This window comes from Brachycentrus maculatus, unplaced genomic scaffold, assembly GCF_059751285.1.
Source record: "Brachycentrus maculatus isolate JH-2025_06_01 unplaced genomic scaffold, ASM5975128v1 h1tg000247l, whole genome shotgun sequence".
Taxonomy (NCBI): Eukaryota; Metazoa; Arthropoda; class Insecta; order Trichoptera; family Brachycentridae; genus Brachycentrus; species Brachycentrus maculatus.
The window spans coordinates 649,974-674,000 of NW_028280998.1; the positions used below are offsets into that span (position 1 = coordinate 649,974).

At 36.6% G+C, this 24,027-nt stretch overlaps 2 protein-coding genes across 4 annotated transcripts in view; one reads left to right on the forward strand and one right to left on the reverse strand.

Moving 5' to 3' along the window:
• Window positions 1-12,725, reverse strand: part of Rtnl1 (reticulon) — a 32,475-nt gene extending 19,750 nt beyond the window's left edge. For 2 of the 3 annotated variants that reach the window (XM_088265514.1, XM_088265513.1), the window contains exon 1: window positions 12,044-12,725. In XM_088265514.1, coding sequence (XP_088121640.1) covers window positions 12,044-12,638 — 595 coding nt within the window. In that variant the 5' untranslated portion in view covers window positions 12,639-12,725. Of the gene's footprint in view, window positions 1-3,060; window positions 3,366-12,043 lie in introns of those variants that run through there. The other variant, XM_088265518.1, reaches the window with a different exon arrangement.
• A 2,358-nt stretch (window positions 12,726-15,083) lies between these two features.
• On the forward strand, window positions 15,084-20,099 carry LOC148306174 (serine palmitoyltransferase 2-like). Its single transcript, XM_088265511.1, has 6 exons — window positions 15,084-15,592; window positions 17,320-17,502; window positions 17,575-17,729; window positions 17,801-18,500; window positions 18,579-18,742; window positions 19,381-20,099. The coding sequence occupies exons 1-6, from the start codon at window positions 15,455-15,457 to the stop codon at window positions 19,694-19,696; spliced, it is 1,656 nt and encodes a 551-aa protein (XP_088121637.1). The 5' UTR covers window positions 15,084-15,454; the 3' UTR covers window positions 19,697-20,099.
• The last annotated feature ends 3,928 nt before the right edge of the window (window positions 20,100-24,027 follow it).

Here is a 24,027-nt window from a genome sequence, read left to right on the forward strand (position 1 = left end):
GTTAGTAGCGAGTTAGTTAGTGGCAAGTTAGAAGCCAGTAGAGATAGGAAGCACAAGTGGACAAGTGTGTTTATCAACAGTGATTCATTACATAAGAAATATTAGATAACCCATCACAGAACACATCACGAACATGGAAAGCGACACATTGGGAACATATAAACCTTCATTGATTGATTTGGCAGTCACTTCGTTGTAATATCCATCCACTATAAATTTAAATTTTACTTGGTAAATACCACTATTTCTTATAATCTATTTATTTATTATTACTTTTTACAATACATGTTTTATTTTTAGATTCACTAAGCAGAATCCGTGACTTTCATAATTCATATCCACTATAAACCAACTAACTAACGAACTAACCATCACGCCGCTTCCCCGCAGGGGTAGGCAGAGAGAATAGAACGCCACACCACTCTGTCTTTGCAAACATTCTTCGCCTCTTCCACGTTCATGCATCTCCTCGTACATTTTTTTTAAACCCTTATCCGCACCCCAATAGTGCATAGGGCACTGCGTAATACAAACGCAGTGTTATCTTGATCGTTAACCATGAAGGAAAGGTGATCAGCCCTCCGCTTCAGGTACCAGTCTAGGGTAATATCGAATAAATAGTACAGTGAAAAAAATCACTTATATTTATTTTACCCCCCCTGGGAATCGAACCCGGGACCTCCAGAACGGTAGCCGAGCGTGCTGACCATTACACTACGGAGGCGAACAAAGCCTCATACATACCCGCCGATTATTACGACTCCTAACCTGACCACTTTCAAGTATTTGGCATACCTGATCGTGCCTAGCTTTTCTCGGCCTTCCTCTGCTCCTTTTTCCAATAACATTCGCCTCATAAATTTGTTTCACCGTTCTTTCGTCACTCATTCGTTCTACATGTCCAAACCATCTCAACACACCTTTCTTAATTTAATCGATAATGCTTGTCTCAGCTTTTATATACAATATAAAAAAATTAAATTGCAAATATTACAACATAAGATATAAAATAGTTATGTTAACAAAATAAGTACAATTTAGCACAGTGATAAATTTCCAAGTATGCAACAATAATAATATGATAAGCTATATATATATATATATATATATATATATATATATATATATTATATATATATATATATATATATATATATATATATATATATATATATATATATATATATATATATATATATATATATATATATATATATATATATATATATATATATAATATATATATATATATATATAATATATATATATATATATATATATATATATATATATATATATATATATATATATATATATATATATATATATATATATATATATATATATATATATATATATATATATTATATATATATATATATATATATATATATATATATATATATATATATATATATATATATATATATATATATATATATATATATATATATATATATATATATATATATATATATATATATATATATATATATATATATAAATATATCTATAAATATATATATATATATATATATATATATATATATATCTATAAATATATATATATATATATATATATATATATATATATATATATATACATATACATATACATATACATATACATATACATATACATATACATATACATATACATATACATATACATATACATATACATATACATATACATATACATATACATATACATATACATATACATATACATATACATATACATATACATATACATATACATATACATATACATATACATATATATATATATATATATATATATATATATATATATATATATATATATATATATATATATATATATATATATATATATATATATGACTTATGTATGTAATATGTTTAAAAAAATAAATAAATACATTTTCAAACATCGCATTTGAAAAAAAAAATACAGTTGTGTCCTTAGGACGTTGAAGGGTGGAGATGGGAGAGAAGTCGTTTCAAATTATTCATCAGTGGGATAATAGGGAAGGCTTTAGTCATTGTCACATCGTTGACAATGCATCGAAACACGTGTCACAATAGATTCTAAGAAATAGTGGTATTTACTAAGTAAAATTAGATTAAAAATTAACATTAACATTCATTTAGCCACGCGTTTATTTGACACTTTACTAGCTTAATTGCGCACTTGCTGGTAAAACCGTCAGTTAACCGAAATAATTCGACGTCGCGGTACATACAGTGCAGGCAAATGCTCTGTAAATGCGCAGTTAACCAATAACCATCGATATGTTCCAGTTGACTATAACGTGGAGTCACTCGACTGAATGAAGATTAAACACAAGTTGGATTTGCTACAGTTTTTCATCTTGATATCTTGTCATAATTTTCAGCAAATAAGTGGACCGAAAATCTGATTTAGCGAAAAGATCGAGAGAGGCAAAAAATGAATGAATAAAATAAGAGAATATATCATTTAACACTTCCCAATTCGACAGTTTTTTTAAAATAGTATTTTGACAGTAATTGACGCCTAGATTTAAAGCTGTTTTCGTCCAAAAAAGAGACATTTTGGAAATTGTCACAATTAGGTGCATTGATGCAGAAAAAGTCAGAAATAAATATATATATATATATATATATATATATATATATATATATATATATATATATATATATATATATATATATATATATATATATATATATATATATATATATATATATATATATATATATATATATATATATATATATATATATATATTATATTTATAGAGTTAGATTTTGTTTGATGCATTTCTGTGTTTTGGATCATGCAGTTTTATGAAGTGTGTCAATTGTGATTTGTGTGCTACGCTGTGAGTTGCTTCCTTGTGTTATGTGAGAGTGATCCATAAATGCACATGTAAGGATAGGATATAATGATTGATTGTACAATTTTGAACAATTCAACGATTCGAAGTTAGCGATGAAGTCACTTATAAGATTTGATAGGAAGTGAGTTACAATGAAGGTAGACAAAGGAAATGCAGCGAGATGAGTACATCAGGGCGGGGGCCCGGAACTTACTCATGCTGAAGACGGAGAGCAGGCAGCAGCCGCCGCCCTCGGGTGCTCCGCCCATGCGGGGGCTCTTCGGAACAGTCGGGCTAACTATCACTCACTTGTCACCTCGCAGGATATTAACACACCCGCGACACCAGTCACACGTCAGCCCTAACACATCCAACCGAATGTATATGAATATATATTACTATATCTCGTTAAAGATGAGTCAGATCGCAGTTTTAAGTGCGGGGTTTGTGATCATTAGATTGTTCGAGAAGCTAGAAGCGATGGCGGGTATGACTTCTTGTTTTGTGTCGAGCGGTGGTGCGGTATCGATCTGCGCGAGGGGTGTGCACGGAACGCGCCTCGCGCGGTGCGCACGCGTCGCGGCCCGCCGCGCAGCCGCCCTGGCCGCCACACTGTCACCCCGCACCCTGTAGCCGAGACTGCAGGTGGTCCTACGCACTTAGTGGCGGAAACTGTCTACATTCACTGGGGCACTGCATTATATTGACGTAGTGTTGTCTTGATCTTGATCATTACCTACATGAAGGTCAGTTTGACATTTTGTGGTAATATATTCTTCAAACACTTATCCGTACCCCAATGGTGCATAGGGTACTGCATCGTTTCAATGCAGTGTTATCTTGCAAGAAGGTAAGGTAATCACTCCTGCCCTTGAGGGACCAGTCCAGGGTAATTTTATATAAATATTAGTGTGCAAAAATATTTATTTTCACCCCCCCTTTTGGAATCGAACTCGGGACCTCCAGCACAGTAGCTAGACACGCTAATCGTTAAACAATACCGAAAAAAAAAGTTTAACACATTGGGTGAGGCGTACGCACCAGGTGCGCGCATCTATGATTACAGTAACGCGAAATACGAGCTAGGCGCGTATTTCTAAAAAAACAAGTAATGAAGTAAAAGTAATAAGGAGTTAAAACAATGGTTTTATGCAGCAACAATATTCAGGAGGATCAATTTAACACGTTGGGTGCGGCGTACGCGCCTGGCGCGTATACCGAACATTTCCTTTAGAGGGTAATATGCGCATGGTGCGTATGGCTGATAATGATTCAAATGGCTTAAGAGTATCATAGCGCAATTTGAAACACGTTGGGTGGGGCGTACATCTAACATTTCCTTTGGTGCGTAAGACGCGCTAGGCGCGTATGGCTGATAATAAATCAAATAGCTCAAGAGTATCATCGCACCATTGAGAAAGTATATCTTTATAGTTTTGACACAATATTTTAAATGTATGAGGAGATACATAAATGTGGGAGAAGCGAAGTTTGTTTGGAATGACAGAGTGGTGTGGCGTTCTATTCTCTCTGCCTACCCCTGCGTGGAAAGATGCGTGATGGTTATTTAGTAAGTTAGAATGATTACTAAGCGACTTTATCTTGTCAATGGCTACGGATGCGTCTTAGAGACTTTATAAACAATATCTTATCTTTGAGAACAATATAACACGAGAACAATGTAATATCAACTATGGAAATGACGTCATATTGTAAATTTGATATGCGCAGTTGGAAGAAAGGGGAACTATCGCATAGGTAGGTACTCTGAGTAGGTATGTGTTATATGGGCTGTTTTTTTTTATATAGAGGTTTGGTTTTCACCTGACCACATTGTTTCTACAGACTGTCAATCTGACAGTTGACAGTTGATTTGTAGTCGGTACGTTTTGCCATTTCACCATGAATAGACTGAATGAACATTATACGCGTCGTAGGTTCGGTGAATGGACCGAAAACATTATTCAGCTTGATTCTCTTTTTCAACGCGAAATCCTGTTGACCAATGAGGCTCATTTTTGGTTAAATTGCTATTATGTCAATAAGCAGTATCGCCGATTTTGGAGTGGAGAAAACCCAGAAGCCTTTGTCGAAACGCCCTTACATCTATTAAAAGTCACTGTTTGGTGTGCTTTATGGGCAGATGGAATCATTGGCCTATATTTCTTAAAAGACGAAGCCGGCCAGAATGTTACGGTCAATGGGGAGCGCTAAAGAACCATGATTACTGACTTCTTCGTACCTCAGTTAAATGGCATTGATATGACACAGCTGTGGTTTCAATAAGATGGCGCAACATGCCACACGGCGGATGCCACCATAAATTTATTGAAGAAAATTTGAATTTGTATACCTCTAAAAAAAACACCATATGTATGAATTAGCATCACTGCCAACTCAATAGATAAAATATTAAGTGCATTTTACATACAAAAGGGTTGGATGACTAATTTTGGTCATGCGAAAAACAGTTGAAAACGCACCCTCTAATTTCACAGGCCTTTGATGCGTCATAGTCTGTGAATATCCGCAATTTTTCGTACAGGGTTTGCGCGTGTTCGACACTTTCTGTGAGAAAGAAATATTAGTTGATCTACAATAACAACTTTTTGGGCGTGTCAAAAGCCTTGATCACAAATCTGAGTTTATCTACTTAGGAGTTATTTTTACATTTCGGCATCTCAGCATATGTAGATGAAGGAGTATATGGAAGTCTGGGTATTTAAAGGGCTTATAACCTATTATTAAATTACATATGTCTCTTTAAAAAAATGACAAATTTTCAGTCGTTTACCAGTATGTAAAATAAATCAAGTAAGGATCTTGCATACATCCAAATAAAAGGGCCTCAGCCAAATAAAAATGCGAATCAAAAATTTGAGTAGTGTGATTGACAATCATGGGAAGAATGGTGCATGTTACACGTGTATAAAGTGATCACTTAAACTAGCCTATGAAGGTCGTAAGGCCAGTAAATACTCAGCAGTCCATATTCTTCTTCATCTATGTTGAGATGTAAAAAAATATCTATTCAGGTCAGGAATAAAAAAAATGGAAATAAATGTGAAAAAATTGTTTTTAAAGTTAAATATCCAGACTTTCAAGTTCTTCTTCATCTATGTTGAGGTATTAATATAAACAACTCCTAAGTGGGCAATCCCATATTTGTGAAAAACGATTTGGACACACTAAAAATATTGTTTATATTTTAAATATGACTTGGTTTTCTGTGTTGTTCACACAGTATTATTATTATTATTATTATCATATTCATTCAAACCCTTATCCGCACCCCAATGGTGCATAGGGCACTGCATCATATAAACGCAGTGTTTTCTTGATCATTAACACATGAAGGAAAGGTGATCAGCCCTCCGCTTCAGGTACCAGTCCAGGGTAATATTGAATAAATATTACAGTGAAAAAATCACTTATATTTATTCGACCCTCCCTGGGAATCGAACCCGGGACCTCCAGTACGGTAGCCGAGCGTGCTGACCATCACACTACGGAGGCGGACATTATTATCATAATTGTTCTAAAACTTTGAAAGATGAAAATAAACTTGAATTGAACAAGAATGAACAACCGACACTTGATAAATATCTAGTCGAACATAACGAATTCGGTTGCGTCTGTTTTGGGGCTTGGCATGCGGGTTATAAACACCGGTAATTTACTATAGAAAATTATGATTTTAAATCAGGGTAGAATTCATGGAAACGATCGGTAAAATGTCTTTTTTGTATGAATTGTTCAATTTTCAAAAGGGTTAACATAGTAGACTCATATATCGCTCACTCCTTTCAAGAACGTCATAAATAAAAAAAACTTTATTTTTCAGGAGAACGTTTTATCCGTTTAAAAATATAATAAAATGTATTAAAAATAAATATCAAGCCACTCATTGAACTTTTTACAGTGCAACAGATCATTTTAGGTAATACCTGAAGGTTTTTTCTCCATTTGAAAAATATTCAGTATATTTAAAAAAATAATTAAACAATAACTTTTCTTCAAAATGCAAAAACAACACTTTCTGCCCTGTAGCGGGTATATATTAAGTTAAAAATATGCCGCTTTTGCTGGGATAAAGTACATTTTCTGGGCATTCCGAAAACATGAACATCTGAAAATTGACGATTTTTGATTTATGGCGTTCTTGAAAAGAGTGAGCGATATGTCTGATTGTAACAAATATATAGTCGGATTTAATTCACTTGCGCCGTAAAGTACAACCTTCGCAAACGTCGCTGTCTGCGTTCATACGACGCTTGACTAAAAACGTTGAGGTCAGGTGCATAGCCTTCATTTCGCTTCGGCGGTTACGAGTCAAGCGGCGCTTATGAGCCAACCGTCGGTTATGAGACAACTGACTGTCATCTGGCGGTTATTAGTCAACCAATGGTTCTGAGCCAACCTGTGGCGTATCATTTGGCGGTTAAGAGTTAACTGGCGGTTATGAGCCAACCGGTATTTATGAGCCAACTGGCGGTTTGGAGTCAAGCGGTATTTATGAGCCAACCGGCGGTTATGAGCTAAATGGCGGTGATTCATCCGGCGGTTATGAGTCAACCGGCGATTATGAGCCAACCAGAGCTAGCGGTTTTAAATTTACCGGTGGTCACGAGTTTACTGCCGATTGCATGTTTACCGGCGGTTATGAGTTAACAGGCGGTTATTAATTAACTACTCGTTTTCACAACGTCCGGCCATACATCGTGAAGTGTATTTTCAATTGATGCCTAATCGGCGGTTTTGTCAACGATACGCGAATTTATTTTTTTAAGTTGAAAATGATGCGCAATGCATTGAAATAAGTGTCACAATAGATTTCAAGATATAGTGGTATTTAGGTAGGCTTACCATACGTCCCGGTTTGATCGGGATTGCCTGGCTATTTATTTATTCAGACGGTGCATTTCTTACATAGAATTATAGGAAAACAGTTTCGGTAGCGCCAAAATTTTTACATGGATTGGACTATATCATGTATACGTTCTAAAATAGGAAGAAATAGAGAGATCTGCAGAAGCTGTAAAAATTTATTCAATGATTATGCTGTGATACATTTACGCCAAATTTTAAAGTGTCGGCAAAAAAAGACAATTTTGTAGTTAAAAATAATTTATTATTTGTCACAAATTAATTATTTTATTTAATGTAAAAAAAATTGAATTCGAATTTGTTACACTCCTTAACAAAAGTTTTTATAAATAAACGTTAGTAAAAAAATATATTTTTTTAATAAATGTTTCGCTTAACGAGTATTTCGTTTAACGAGTAAGTTGCTGGAACGAACTATGCTTGTTATAAGAGGTTCCACTGTATCTGTTTTTTTTCCTACCGGTCCCGGTTAATAGATTCATAATTATGGTAAGCCTATATTTAGGTACCAAGCAAAACATCAAATAATGTTTTATTTTGTCAAATTTTCATACATATAAGGAGCTAAAAATACGCAATCAAACTTGTGCAGTGATAGTGGGATGAGACTTCCAATTCTTCTTCATCTATGTTGAGATGTCAAAAATGTAAAAAAATGTTTTTTACTTGTTGAGGTAGATGCAAAATTTTAAAATGTTTTTTTTTTTACTCTGATGCTATACATGGAACAAGGCCACAAAATGAGAGCAGTCTATTAGCATGTACAGCCTCCACAGTCTAGCGCAGAGATCAAAAACCCGCGGCTCGCGTGATGCTTGCATGTTTGGGGCCATTCCACGCACGCGCATTACCGTGATTAGTGTGGTCGGTATCAATTCCCAGGTAAAAGAGTCTAAAACGATACCTCAATCAAAAATTTCAACAAAGAATGGTTAGATGATATGTTTGGTCAGTGCTTCTATACGAAGTTGAATCGTGGATCCGCAATATCAGTAGAATACTACCCATTCCATAGACCGATATGGTTAGTAACGTGAATGTGCTCAAAAAGCAAGAGTTGCTAACCGATATCAAAATTCGGAAGGTGTTCTAACCTTAATCTGAAACTTCGGCAAAGAATGGTTAGATGTTATATTTGATCAGTGCTTTTATACGAAGTAGAATCGTGGACCCTCAAGATCAGCACTGGTCAGCAACGCAAATGTGCTCCTAAGAACAAGATTAGGAAGACATTTGCTGACTGATCTGGTCGTGTGCTTAGAGGAGAGAAGTACGAGCTTTTGCACCTAATCATAAAAGGCAAAATAGAAAGTCGACGAGGTGTGGGCAGGAGACATATCCTTACTTCGGAATATACGAGATTGGATAGGTATCAGGACTGTCGAGGCACTGTTTAGAGCTGCCTAAAACGAGGGCAATTACTCTGAAGTGATTAGTCGACGTCAGCCCCCTGACGTCGACTAATCACTTCAGAGTAATTGTCCTTGTCAATTGAATAAAATACTACCTCAACCCTTGAGGTAGAGGTCGGGTTGTGGTCCCGTGGTTAGTGTCGCGGATTCTTGAGTCAGAGTTTCTTGGTTCGATACCACTCAACCACAGTTTGATACCTATTTCTAATAATGAGCCGCTTAGGCTCACAGAAATAGTATGAAATTGAAGTATTTTTGTAAATAATAAAAACAAACAAATATTTATCTCTAAAAAAAACACTTTGACTAAAATGGCGTTATATAAACAATCCAAATTTATTATTATTATTTACCGCCTAAGGGGTTAATATCCAGTGTTTGGTACAATAAAATAACATGTTCTATGTTGATATGTCGAAAGAAATCTTGATAAAAACAGTTTTTTTAAACAGTCAATTATTGTAATATCATTCTCCTTCCTGCTAAATCTTTTATTTTATACCGTGCCTTTTTTTTAAATCTCTGAATGTTTTTAATAGTTTTATAACATAAATGTGGAATTGTTTAATTGGCTTTTTTTAACGTAACTATTTTTGTTAAGGTAACTATTGTTTATTATATATTTTTTTATATGTAAAGCTGTACAATTCCCGAACAAATAAAATAAAATAAATATTGATTTTTGGTGTATCGGCCAAAAAGTTTGTCGATCTCTGCAGTTTAGTGACCAAAACCAGTAGGCAGTATGTGCGCTCCACTCTCCACTTTACATACTCTGATACTTTCTGAATTAGTTGGCGTACAGTTATTCTGTTCGGGCAATATTATGTATATTTCCATTATGCAGATGCACTTTACTGTAATTGCTATGAACATTATCCAGACAAGATAGAAACTGTTCTCTAACACTGTTAATTACAGACACCGGCGATCGAATAAAAAACCGACTTTTTCTAGAGAATTCGGTTTCTGGATTCGATCACTTAAAGCTAATCCACACATCGTATATTGTTTCCCATTCCTATATACAGGACAGGTTATGCCTGTGGGAAAAGCTACCGCTATGCTGAACAATATCACGCCGGATATTCATCTGTTCCATGTGTCTGAGGAGGTATATCAAAGCGGGATTCTTCTACATCTTTAACAAGAGTGTTCTTCCTTACTTTATAATTTCTGTTTTAATGTATACGCTTTAAATTTTAGTTTGTAATGTACTTATATGTTAATTATTTTTTGTATAAATTGAATTCAAATTGAATCAGTGCAGAAATTTGGTTGCGTGTCGTGTATTTCTAGCTCCTATTATACTCTTCTTTTTCTTCTTCTTCCTTCTTATAGATCTAAGGATCTGTTTGTTCCGTTATCCGTCTCTTGTGACGTGGACTGCCAGCTATCACGCCATCGCTCCGTAGGTCTTCCAGGTGGTCTTCTTCCGTCTGGGTTCTCTTGAAGAGCAATTCGGACCAGTCTATATTCTTGTATTCTATCGACATGGGCATTCGAGAAGCGTCTTCGATGTCTTCCCCATCTGGCTATATTCTTCGCTATACGTTCGATTTCCGTGTCTCTTATTCGATTACTTATACTATTGACAGTTATATGTATGTCAAAAACATAAGCTGGAAAGAAATATAAACCGAGAAAAAGCAGCGAATATATCCGAAAAAGTAACTGTTACCCATTAGTCACATCTCTATAAGTTGTTAATTTAAAAAAAAGATGAGGTATTGTAAATGGAAATTTTTGCAATATAGCAATTAATAATCTCTAAGCATACCATGTAATTGAGGTATTTGCTAGATTCGAGAATTTCAAGCGCAAGACTGATCACCTTACTTTCTTGTGATTGATGATCGAGGCAACATCGTTTTGATTCGATGCGGTGCCCTTTGCGCCATTTGGGTGCGAATATGGGTCGAATAATTATTTTTAATATTGTATGAGCTGGTAACATTCATTATGAGTGCTGGGTTCCAAAAAAATACTCATTTATGGTGTCATTATATTTGTCTTCTCACAACACTATTCCGTAGATTGAAGTTTTATTCCTTTTTCAAAAAATTACACAACGGACATTGACAATGTACATTGATACCTTTTCATCTTTATAGTTCTTTCTCTTTTGCAATCTATCAAGGTACCTACCTATATGCACAGCGTTTCGCGTGTCTGAAATTTCATACGTCACGTTATGGAAGAAACGAATAAAAGTAGATTTGTTCGTAAATCGAAATTGCGTAAGCGTGAAGTTGTTTATGATAGAAAATACGAAAAAAGTCTAGATAATATATATTTTTTTAAATCATGTAAAATAAATAAAACAATAGTATTTATACGGACGGACGCGAGATTCCATAACATAATACATATTCCTTTTTTATAATATTTTTCATTTCCTATTCAAGTGTATCATAAATAAGGATGTATATATAAAAGGGAACTTATTTGGATTTTCATTATAGTGAAATAAGCTAGGTATGGTAGATGTATGTTCTCGAACTATATATTATCGGAAAGATTTATAAAATACTGTTTACCTACATTCGTGTCATATTATTTGATTCCTTTATTATTTATGCGTGTATTTTTGGATCTTATTCATCAAAATGATCCCTGAATTGGATAGAACGTCGTAGATCGTTCTCAAGTGGAATGCTTTTCTCGATTGCGCCACTTGAAATCATCCAAACATTCTGATATTTTTCGGGAAATGGAAGTCAGATGGGAGTTGTAATGTTCGCTTTTCGTAAATATTTATTTCGCAAGTAGGTACATCCCACATGCGGCTATAAGTAAGAGGCTGTCTGTTTAGGAAGTGAGTCACCCGTGACGTCACCACCGTACGAACTGCGTAATGCAGTATTACAGGCGCAATAAGAGATAAGGAACACTCACCTAGGCCCAGGTCCTGCAGGATGGCCGGCATGGGGACGCTCGCCGCGGCGGGGGCGGGGGCGGGGGCGGGGGCGGCGGGGGACTTGGGGGCGGCGGCCGCTGGGGCCGGAGCCCTGACCGGCGGGGGCGCCGGCGCCGGAGCAGGGGTCGGTACCGGGGGAGGCGCGGACGGCCGCTCCCGCTCCCGCTCCGGTTCCTCCTCGCTGAGCTCCTCCTTGCTGTCGGAGAAGACGGGCTCCGGCTCGCGCGCCGGCGGCGGCCGCGGGGGAGCGGGCTCCGGCAGCAGCGGCGCGGGCAGCCGCACGGCGGGCTCCACGAACAGCTCCTCGCGCTCCGTGTCCAGGAAGGTCTGCACGGTGGCGGGCGCCGACTTCTCGGGCGTGCCGAAGGCGGCCTCCTCGGGGGTGGCGGAGCGCGCCGCCTCCTTGGCCGGCGATGAGTCCCTGTCGAGGTGCTCGAAGTCGTCCAGCGAGTCCCGCTCCCTGTGCATGCGCTCCCCCGCGGCGCCCGGCGACGGAGTCGGGGACGGGGAGTGGTCGAGGTCTACGCCCGTTCGGGAAGAATCGATACCGACCGTTTGTTCGTGGGCTTCCATTTTAGTATTATATTCTCAAACGACTTCCGCGATAAATCGAATTGTATTATAACCGCCCGTCTCGCGCAAACGTCACTCGCGAAATACTCCGTTAGCGCGTTGCGACCGTGACTCACGAGGTGCTCGGCTAGCAGGCTGACTGTACCTCGGCTCGCGTCGTCTGACAGCCGATTGTACGTTTTTACTTTAAAAATATTTTAAACGCTGACTTCGTTATTTACTTGTAGACGTATTGAAAACTACGCGAAAATTATCCATTTACTGAATTATAAAACTCATTCAGTTATCGGATACTTCAGTCTCATTCATCGCTTCGTACTTCCCGTGTTTTGATAATGTCCTTACACCCTTCTGAGTCGGTTAAAAGGGGAGTGGAGAGCGGTGCAGGAGGAAGGCTAGCCCATTTTGACGTTTCTGCGCAACTCGGCCGCGTTCGGTTGTTACTTAACTGGGTTCCTATAGTGAAGGCAGGCGTTTTTCATTTTGTACATATTTCATGCAAATTAGTAATGCATATTTTTTGTATGTATAATACAATGGGCATAAAACATGGAAAAGAAGCCCACATGTATTTTTTTTATCACTGCAATACTTATTACAATGTTCAATAATACCTATTACACTTCAGGGCATTCATCGGATGAATTTTGGGAAATGTATCAAGAAAACAAGTCATTGAAAGCTAAAAGTCGGGATGTGATCCCGTGGTTAGTGTTGAGGACTCTAAGTCAAATTCAAAGGTTCAATCCTTCGGTACTATAACTTGATTCCTACTTTTAATGCTGTTAAGGCCTATGAAAATAATATGAATTGGAAACATGTACTTGTGAATGATGGCGCTAATTTTTCCCTTTAAATATAAATATATATATATATATATATATATATATATATATATATATATATATATATATATATATATATATATATATATATATATATATATATATATATATATATATATATATATATATATATATATATATATATATATATATATATATATATATATATATATATATATATATATATATATATATATATATATATATATATATATATATATATATATATATATATAAATACATACACACACACCTATACAATATATTTTTTATGGTGATTACTTGATTATTTCAAAATATTTTTTTATAACCATTTATTTACATATTGAAGCGATCGCTCGACGAACGTGTTATATCTGAACACATTCCGGCATTTCATATCGTCAGTTCGGAAAGTTCAGACACCATAAGCTAGTAAAACGATTTCTTCTGGAGTATATCTGTCTTATTCGTACAATGCAAACTAAGGGAAACAGAAAGAGACAAATCAAATAGTGTGCGAATGTGGATTTGTCCATCAAAAAGAGATGGAGTATATTTTGTATTGCGCCATCTTTATTTTCAACAGGGAAGTTTTGGTTGAAGGAGATGAATATTGAGATTCGTATGCTTTAAGCTTGCGACCTGTTATTAAATAAGGAAGAAAATTTGTGACAGGTTTGTGACGCTTGTGGCCATGTGACGTTGCGGCCACAGACTAACTAATTTATATAAAGACCGCCAACTGCCTCGATTTTTTATGGCTAGAAGTGATATTCGCCAGTGGCCGGAAGTGACGTAAACGGCTAGAAGTACTAAGCTCCCGGCTGGGCGTGACTTCGCCGCGGCTGAATGTCGAATCCACCCGCCGAAATATTTATCATTAATTTTTCAGGTTAAATGGTATTTATATTGAAATTTGTTGTATTACATATTTTCAAAATTATAATATTAATATTACAAAGAAGATATTTCAATATCTAAATTTATTTATTTCAGTGTAAACAAAAATAGAAAGGTCACGGCTAAAACGCGACATTTATAAAAAGAGTTCAGGCGATTAATAATGGTTACTCAACTCAGCTTTACAATGGTAAATGGTAATGGTAACTTTTTTGAAATTATTATCTCAAACTATGTATAAATATAAGGCTTTTCAACAAAAACAAAAACGATAGAATTTTCAAATTACCATATTATATTTAAAATTCTAGAAAATACAATATTTTAAAAGGGCGGAAGGAGTGCCCACCACTTCCTGAAGTTATGTTTCTTAACGGGGGTGCCAGCGCCCCTTTGTGGGCGTTTTGGAAGTCTGGCTAGGCGTTTTTAAATTTTTTGCATTTGGGGGGTGCTGCAGAAGTTCAAGGGAGCGTTGTGTCAAGTAAGAAAAACTACACTTTCATACGCAAAATTTAACTTTAACTTTGGCATAATACTCAATATTATCAAGTTCTTCATATACGGATTTCTATTTTTCTATCGATAATTGTCTATAACCATAGTTTGTCTACATTTATTTGAAATATTTGAACAACTTGTTGGTATCTCGTATTTTTCGTTCCCGTTTTGGTGTTTTTGTTAGTGTATTAGTGTATCTCGTCATTTCTGGTCGTTTTTTGAACAATCTGACGTTTACGAGTCGACCCCCCCTGGTTGCGGCTAACGGCTGTAGATAATATTTGGGCTATAGGTAGCTGGTGGATTATCTTTCAAGTTTCGAGTAATATTATCGCGCAGCGGCGGTTAGGCTAGGTGATGGGCGGTGACGGGTTGTCGTAGCACGGGTTTGCTCAGGTGATCTGATTCTCAATAATTGAATCTTCGAAGTGATCGGTCCGAAAGGCCAAGTGCGAACTCTTTAATTATCAATATTTAGTGTTAGTTTGTGGTTTGTGTCAGTTCATCGCAGTCGTTACTGTTGTTGTAGTTCAGTCAAGCCTATCGGAGTTCGAGCATTTTCATTGCGTTCTAAAAACTGCATTCTTTAAAATGATATCCCAGAATTCGCCGATAGAAAAAATGGACAAGCCATTAAAAAATAAGTTAATTGAAGAAAATGAATTGCTGATCAAAAGAGCTCAAGACTGTGAGCTCAAGAGGCCTCCAAAGAATGAAGAATACTTTAAGGTTTGTACAATTGTCATTAAGGGTCATTTCACTTCATATCATTCTGACAGAAGCAATAATACTTATGATTGAAATGTCAATTCTGTGCAAATAGTCAGCTTGATTGGAATCTCATTTTTTTAAACTCCGTAATAAACTAATGCAGGAACATGGATAATAAATAACTTGCGAACATAATTTTCTTTTATTTTATTAAAAAGTCCTTTCATAATTCCAAGTGGGACCCTCATGCATATGACCCTCAGCTATAAATTGCAATTGTACAGGAAAAGGTGTAAACAAATGTTCTCCGGAACATTTGCACCAAGTTCCTTGAAGTTTGTTTTAAATAGTTTTAATTGATTTCATTTTATTTTTACTTAAAACTTAAGATGTAATAAAATTCATTGATAATATCTGCCTAAAGTGACCAGATAGATATGTAGTCAGAATTTAAGACGCAATCTAAAATAAAGGTGGACCTTTAACATTTTTGTTTGATCACATTCAGGGTTGATTGTGTTATGTTTTTTTTTTAAATTTTTTTATCTAAAAGTATTGATTAATCCATAAAGCTGTGGTTATTAAACTTATTTCGTCTATCGCACACATTGAAAATCAATTATTATTCAGCGCCCCCTATATATCTTTTACTTTACCAATGACATTCATTACTTTATTTCCAAGTGACACTCTTTTACCAGTGGGAGCAAATAAAACGTAGCTTTATAATATTAAGAGTATCTTTTATTCAAATTTTAATTTTAATTTGAAACATGATCAATTTTAATTTTAAAATGAACCTAATGTTAAGGATGAATCTGATGATTTTTAACAAGTTTGTTGATAGCAAGTTTGAATTTACTACTTCAACACCCCACATTTTTTCTGGGCCCCTTGCCGCCGCCCTCCAGGCCACCAGCGCCCTCAAGGGGGCGTTATCGACCACTTGGAGAAAGACTGCCATAAAGGCTTAACTATTAAAAGTTTGTCTGCAGGTAGGATGCATAGGTAAATCTGAAAAACACATCAGAAGCACCCAGACTAATTGAAAATAAATCTTTCTTGAATTTATCTTGCAAGTGGCGGGAATCGAACCCGCGATGACAGATTTACAGTCGAGTGTATACCCAACTACAGCCCCCAAGGATGTAAAAAAAAAGTAAATTTGATCCTCAAATTTATAATAAAAAAGTCTTGTCGAGACAATGGAGACCAAAGTTATAAATGATTATAACTGATTATAAATGATTATATTTTATGAAAAACAATACAAAAAAAGGTAAAAAGATGACATCGCACACGCTCATAAAATATGTCATTCTGCGATTAGAAAAAATCTTAAGTCGAAAGTTCAAATTATGGATTGTTAAAAAAAAATTAGCACCAATGAAATCTACGATAATATGAAGAATAAAAAAAGAAAAATTTGAATAATAAGTACTTTGTACTTAAAAAGAGAAGTCTTTTAAAATATTTTTTCCAGTATTATTATGTTGCTTTGATGATACAAACAAATGAGCCATGAATTTTCTGATGGAAGCCTTTTTCTTTTGATTCGTTTATTTGTACTATCATATTTTATAATTAAAGAGTAAATTTCTTCATCGATGCGTCCTCGGGTTAGTTAATGATAAAAATGATATGTTGCCTAGACATAGGTTCAATCAGTGTTTTCCATTGTGAATCAAATAATTATTACTTGACAGATTTTTTTTATATCAAAGTATAATTTTGTATGTCTATAGGGAAAAGAAGACAGGATGACCCTCATCGATTGGTCGAAGTTCGATACCTCCAAGGAGTCATTCGAGGAGTGCTCTCTGATCACCTCCGCTCTCACTTACGTGGGATTCTACATTCTCATGATCCTGGGCTTTCTCAACCGACTCCTGTTTGTCCCCAAAGTGGCCACTGAATACAATAGAGAGGTATGTACTCGGAAGTAAGGAGGGATTAGTTTGTACGTTGACTACTCACACAGAGAGTTACGATCGTTTTAGGGCTACCCCCGGCTGTACAACCCCTTCGACCAGTTCTACTCGTGCTACGTGTACCGGCGCGTGCGCGACTGCTGGAACCGGCCCATCTGCTCCGCTCCCGGTGCCGAGCTCACCCTGAAAGACCGCGTCACCCCCAACTCGGGCTGGACCTTCGAGTGAGCATCTTCCCATCACCCTGTCTCTTATCCAACAGTCAGAGCATATTCTCACGGAGCAATGTGCGCAGGTTCACCGGCACGGAGACCCGCTGCATCAACCTGGGATCCTACAACTACATGGGATTCACGGAGACCGAGGGCCCGTGCCTGGAGGCTGCGGAGCACGCCGTGCGCGAGCTCGGGCTCACCATGGCCAGCCCGCGGCGCGAGCTCGGCACCAGCGAGCTGCACTCGCAGCTGGAGCGGCTCACGGCGCGCTTCCTGGGCACCGAGGCCGCCATGGTGGTCGGGATGGGCTTCGCCACCAATGCGCTCGGCTTGCCGGCGCTGCTCGGGCCCGACTGCCTCGCCATCAGCGACGAGTGCAACCACGCCTCACTCATCCTCGGGCTGCGCCTGTCCCGCGCCACCGTCACTATCTTCCGGCACAACGACATGCGCCACCTGGAGCGCGTGGTGCGCACGAGTATCGCGGCCGGCTGCGGGAGGCCTGGCGAGCCGTGGCGCCCCTGGAGGAAGGTGTTCATCGTCGTGGAGGGCGTGTACTCCATGGAGGGCAGCATGGTGCACCTGCCGCAGGTGCTGGCCGTAAAGCGCAAGTACGGCTGCTACGTGTATGTGGACGAGGCGCACTCGGTGGGCGCCATCGGGCCGCACGGCCGCGGCGTGCTCGACTACTACGGGGTGGACCCCTCCGAGGTGGACATACTCATGGGCACCTTCACCAAGAGCTTCAGCGCGTGCGGCGGCTACATCGCCGGCTCTCACGTGAGTCCTTCATTCTCCTCTAAAATAGGCGATGACACCGCCGCCGACCGCTCGTGACACGGTTGATTCTATTTGCAGAAGCTGATCAACTACATCCGGGCGCACGGACACGCGGATTCGTACGCGATCAGCATGTCCCCGCCGGTGGCACAGCAGATCATCAGCAGCATGAGTGTCATCATGGGGCTGAACGGCGGCGATGACGGGCAACACCGCATCACGGCGCTCGCGCGTAACACCAGGTATTAAGCTTTCCACTTTCCGTACACGATCCTAGATAAGAAACTATTCTTAAAATGAAGTACAACATTATCGATAAAATTAAGAAAGGTGTGTTGAGATGGTTTGGAGATGTGGAACATATGAGTGAGGAAAGAATGGTGAAACAAATTTATGAGGCAAATGTAGTTGGAAAAAGCTGCAGAGGAAGACCGAGGAAAACTTGGCACAATCATGCTATGTCAAATACTTAAAAGCGGCCAGGTCAAGAGTCAAAATAATTGGCGGGTATGTATGAGGAGATGCATGAATGTGGAAGAGGCGAAGAACGTTTGCAAAGGGTGGTATGGCATTCTATTTTCTCAGCTTTAGTTTTTTTTTTTACTTTGAAGAGAAATATTTGCGTTTTTATTATTTACACAAATATTTCAATTCCATACTATTTCTGTGAGCCTAAGCGGCTCATTAAAAATACGTATCAAATTGTGGTAGAGTGGGTTCGAACGGAGAAACTCTGACTTAAAAGTCCGCTACACTAACCACGGGACCACAACCTGACACAACACAACACAACACGACACGACACAACACAACACAACAGTTAGTTAGTTAAGTACAATGTTCCGTGTCAAAGTGTTATATAAGATGGATCGGTTTGCAGATACTTCCGTCGGCGACTGAACCAGATGGGCGTGATTGCGTACGGGCACGAAGAGTCCCCGGTGGTGCCCATGCTGGTGTACCTGTACTCCAAGATCGGCGTGGTGGTGCGCGGGCTGGCGGCGGCGGGCGTGGCCGTGGTGGGCGTAGGCTTCCCGGCCACGCCGCTGCTCAAGGGGCGCATCCGCTTCTGCCTTTCCGCGGCGCACACGCGCGAGCAGTTGGACCGCTCGCTGGACGCCATCCAGCACGTGGTGCAGCACGTGGGGCTCGCCTACTCCGGCAAGCCTCGGGAGGAAGGACCCATTCCCTACTAGACGGAACCCATTTATCCATTTTAGCTTTGTAATTTTACACTCAACTTTATTATCGCACGACATGTCTTCGATCTTGCAGCGTACCGATCAAAAACTACTATTACTATATCGCTCACTCCTTTCAACAACGTCATATATCAAAAATCATCAATTTTCAGTTGTGCATGTATTCAGAATGCCCAGAAAATGTACTATATCCCTGCAAAAGCGGCATATTTTTTACTTAATATTTACCCGCTACAGGGCAGAAAGTGTTGTTTTTGCATTTTGAAGAAAAAGTATTGTTTAATTATTTTTTTAAATATACTAAATATTTTTCAAATGGAGAAAAAACTTTTAGGTTTAAAAAAATTCAATATGTGGCTTGATGTTGTTTTTTAATACATTTTATTATATTCTCAAATATTAAAAATTATCTCCTGAAAAATCAAGTTTTATGATATATGACATTGTTGAAAGGCGTGAGCAATATATTATAATACACTTAATAGTTAGAAGGCTGAACACATTTACTTGACACATTTCGGACAGGTTTTAAATTATAAAAAAAAAAATATATATATATATAAATATATCTTACAAACCTTCTATTTCAGAGGCTTGTCTGCAGGTAGGATGGTGAGGATAGGGAAGGTAAATGTGAAAAATGCATTACAACACTTTGAACAATTGGAAATAAATATATCTTGTATTGATTTTGCAATTGGCGGGAATCGAACACGCGATGCCAGTTTCGTAGTCTACCTAACTACGCCACAGCGTCTATCAAATAATTCCTTATTTTCTGACTTTGAAATGATGTCAGCGCAGAAGGTAAAAATACCCTTCCCATCCATAAGCATCAATCGAACAAATGCGTAGAAATACCTTTCCCGTCCTAAGTGTGTTAATGGTGGAAAGAAGGCTGCATCAAAATTATGCACAATTATTTTTTGCATTTTATGATTCTATTTTCTCTATCCGCACTTAATGGTGCATAAACCATCATATCGATATGGTAATAACTTAATTACATGACAGCATGGTGATCAGTCCTGCGCTCCCGATTATTGGATCCAGGAGTGAAATACGTTTGACAGAATCTTTATTGATTACACATTATATTATATAAAGTATGGCATCAAATTACTCTTGCCCGGGCCACCACAAAGACGATTGTAGGATTTAAAATATGGTGCTATAGAAAAATGCTCAAAATACCATGGATTAAGAGAATTACCCTATGTGGTACGGGCAAAGGGCTAAAACGCATGGTAAATGAAAGAAAAGTTATAGGCACTAAAAAGAAAACAAAGAAGGCAATTTTATGAGTGGAGGGAAATTCAATGTTATACATATATACATATTATGATACATGGCAAAGTGGAAGGTAAACACAGCATAGGAAGAAGATATATATATATAGTATATTCTGGCTTATAAAATTTAATGAGCTTTTCCACTGTAGTACCGAGCCTCTGTTTAGAATGGCTGAAAGTAAAAAATTGCCAACCTTAGCGTGGAGTGTCAATAAGAAGTAGAGATATTATAAACTGACATGTTCCCCTGGGGTGTCACAGGAAGCGTAAGACCGATCACCTTATATTTTTACTGTGATAAGTTACATGGGTAAACGAAATTCTAGAATGTTTTACCACTCCTTGCTCTTGCACTGTCTCTCTTGTATGGTTATGCAAATATGTAGTTCGGAGATCACCGCTGTGCCTCTTACATTATCTATAATAGTTATCAGTATTTATGGCCGAACTCTGCACAAGTCTGCTGAAGTTACTCCTTCTTGAGGGCCGTTGTAACATAGTATTTTTATAAATATTTATTTTACCTTAAACTCTTTACCGAAAATAAAATGAACACAGATTTTAATGAAAAAATGCATGGAAACCGAAAGAAATTATGAATTATTAAAGAGATTATTTTTTTAATTGACTAAAATTTCCAATTTTATTCACTACTTTATTTAAAAATCTTCTAAATAGGCAATTTTTTTACCCAGTTCTTAGCATACCATTAATAATTTAAATAATAAACAGCATCTGAATTTAAATTTAAATTTCAATGAATAAATTTAAATATTATTTAAATATATACGGCATATGAAGAACTTTCGAAATAAATATGATTGGTTTGGAATAGTTGTACATATATTAATGAAATTCGATTAATATAAATAAATTATTTAATACAATTATGTAAATCTAATTTAAAAAATATGTCCTTCTGAAGTAAAGACTTTATGGTAAAAATATGTATAAAAATACTATGTACATACATTGCTACCTACCTTTATGGTGTAATCGAGTTTCCTATTGATCCTCTGATATGTTTTCAATAGAATTATTGTATTTTAATTGTATATTTTACATTTATATTGTGTTAATATGGTAGTTATCGTAATTTTTAATAATAAATTATCCTATGAAAATAATAATTTTTGATATTATATCCTTCATTTTGAGATGTTCAACCATTTTTCTCATAAATTACAAATTGACAATTTGGGTAAGATCTTTGATATTGATGGCTGGTATATTTTTGATAAATAATCATGTATTTACAGAGAATACGATTGACAACCGTAATACCAAAATATTTACATATCTCAGAACACTAGACACTTTATTTGCCAACAAATATTTAACGACTTGCCTTAAAACCCAAAAAGCAATAATAAAAATACCAATCATCATGTGATTATTATGATTTTTATTTCAATACCAAAAACTGACTAGTCGGCTTTTCGTAAACTACCAAACACTAAGTAGTTGGTTCTCTACCCTAATAAAAAAATAAATGTGCACTATTATTTGTAAAAATTTTAAGACAATATTTTTAATGAATACGTTTCTAGAATGAATCACAAAATGAGATTTTTGTTCATAATTTCAGCTGCAAAATTATTGTCTTCAACATGTAAAATTATGACAAATATTACTGCATTTCAATTTTAGGTTTGTACTAAATATCCTTTTTAAAATAAATACATAGTTCAAATTTGAAATCGATAAAATGATTTATATAATTGTGAGAATTATTTCCAGTTTGAAGGGTAAATATAATAATTATGCCTATACAGACGTAAGTTGATATCTGACAAATCTTATGACGATCATTCACTACCCAAAGTAGTAAACATTATTGTTTGAAATCTTGCAATCAGATCAAGCGGGAAGCAGATATCCAGGATGGTTTGTATTTCAGAAATCACTAAAAGTAAAGTCAAATATTAGTCAAAAACGTGATGGAACACTACTATTGTTATGAACTGTAGAAAAAAAATGGTAAGCTATTTTACATTTTTATAATTGTTTTTGTCAGTTTGATTTTCAAAATATATTTTTTAAGGCTGTTGAATCAGTTCAAAATTGTGATTCATTTTATATGATAAAGACCTTTATTTATCAACCTAGTTTTTTAATTGTCACAGAATGAGAAAAGTAATCGTAATTTTTAGCTGGAATAAAGGCAATTTATCTAAGAAATCAACCATCATGGACCTACATTTATCTAAGAATCTAACCTAAATGCACACACGACATCTTCTGGCGAATAGTATAACTACAATTGGTTTACTGCCACATCAATAGATTTTTTTAAATCATAGAATCAAACCGGATGATTTCTTTGTCAAAATTTGAACTAAATAAAACCGATTTTAACTTATCTTTGTCTCTTTATATCTTTTATATTAGTCTATAAAATAGGTAGATTATAAAGTGAATATAAAGGTAAAACATGCATCTAGATGTGGTTAAATTTTTATGGTTGATATTGCCAACGGTTCCGACAAGATCCTTTTTCATGAAGAAACATTGTAATGGTTTCAGAATTCTGAAAACGTATCTAAAAACGTCTTTTAAGAAAAATATGTTTGGTTGCGTTTACAGTTTCATTTTTTACATAAATCTAAAACGTAAAACTGCTTTATGGATAGAGGTGTAGTAAGGCATCCCGGCATTTTTTATATCCATTTTACAACAATTCCAGGTAGATACATCAATTTCAATATTTTCTTTTACAGCGGGTCGTCCGTGTATCCACTTACCCATACCACAAAACGTCATAATGTCTATTTAATATCTGCAATGTTGGCCATTCTGACGTTGTTTATATATTATGTAAATAAACAACGTCAGTTTGGCCAACATTGCCGATATTAAATAGCATTGCGCAGGCGCAGATAAAATTCAAAATTCAAATTGAGGCAACGTTTCAATAGGTAGATACTTTCTATATAACGTTGCAGTCACAGCGTCTCGACCCAAAGATAAAATTGTGTACAAAATCGCGTGGTTAAGGGAACGCGTTTATTTTGCGAATTAACCACTTGGACA

Bases quoted from the DNA above. Each gene is read 5' to 3' on its own strand.
- LOC148306174 (XM_088265511.1), top strand. From the start codon at position 15,455: ATGATATCCCAGAATTCGCCGATAGAAAAAATGGACAAGCCATTAAAA. The intron at 15,593-17,319 runs GTTTGTACAATT...GTATGTCTATAG, and splicing joins AGAATGAAGAATACTTTAAG to GGAAAAGAAGACAGGATGAC. The intron at 18,501-18,578 runs GTGAGTCCTTCA...TTCTATTTGCAG, and splicing joins GCTACATCGCCGGCTCTCAC to AAGCTGATCAACTACATCCG.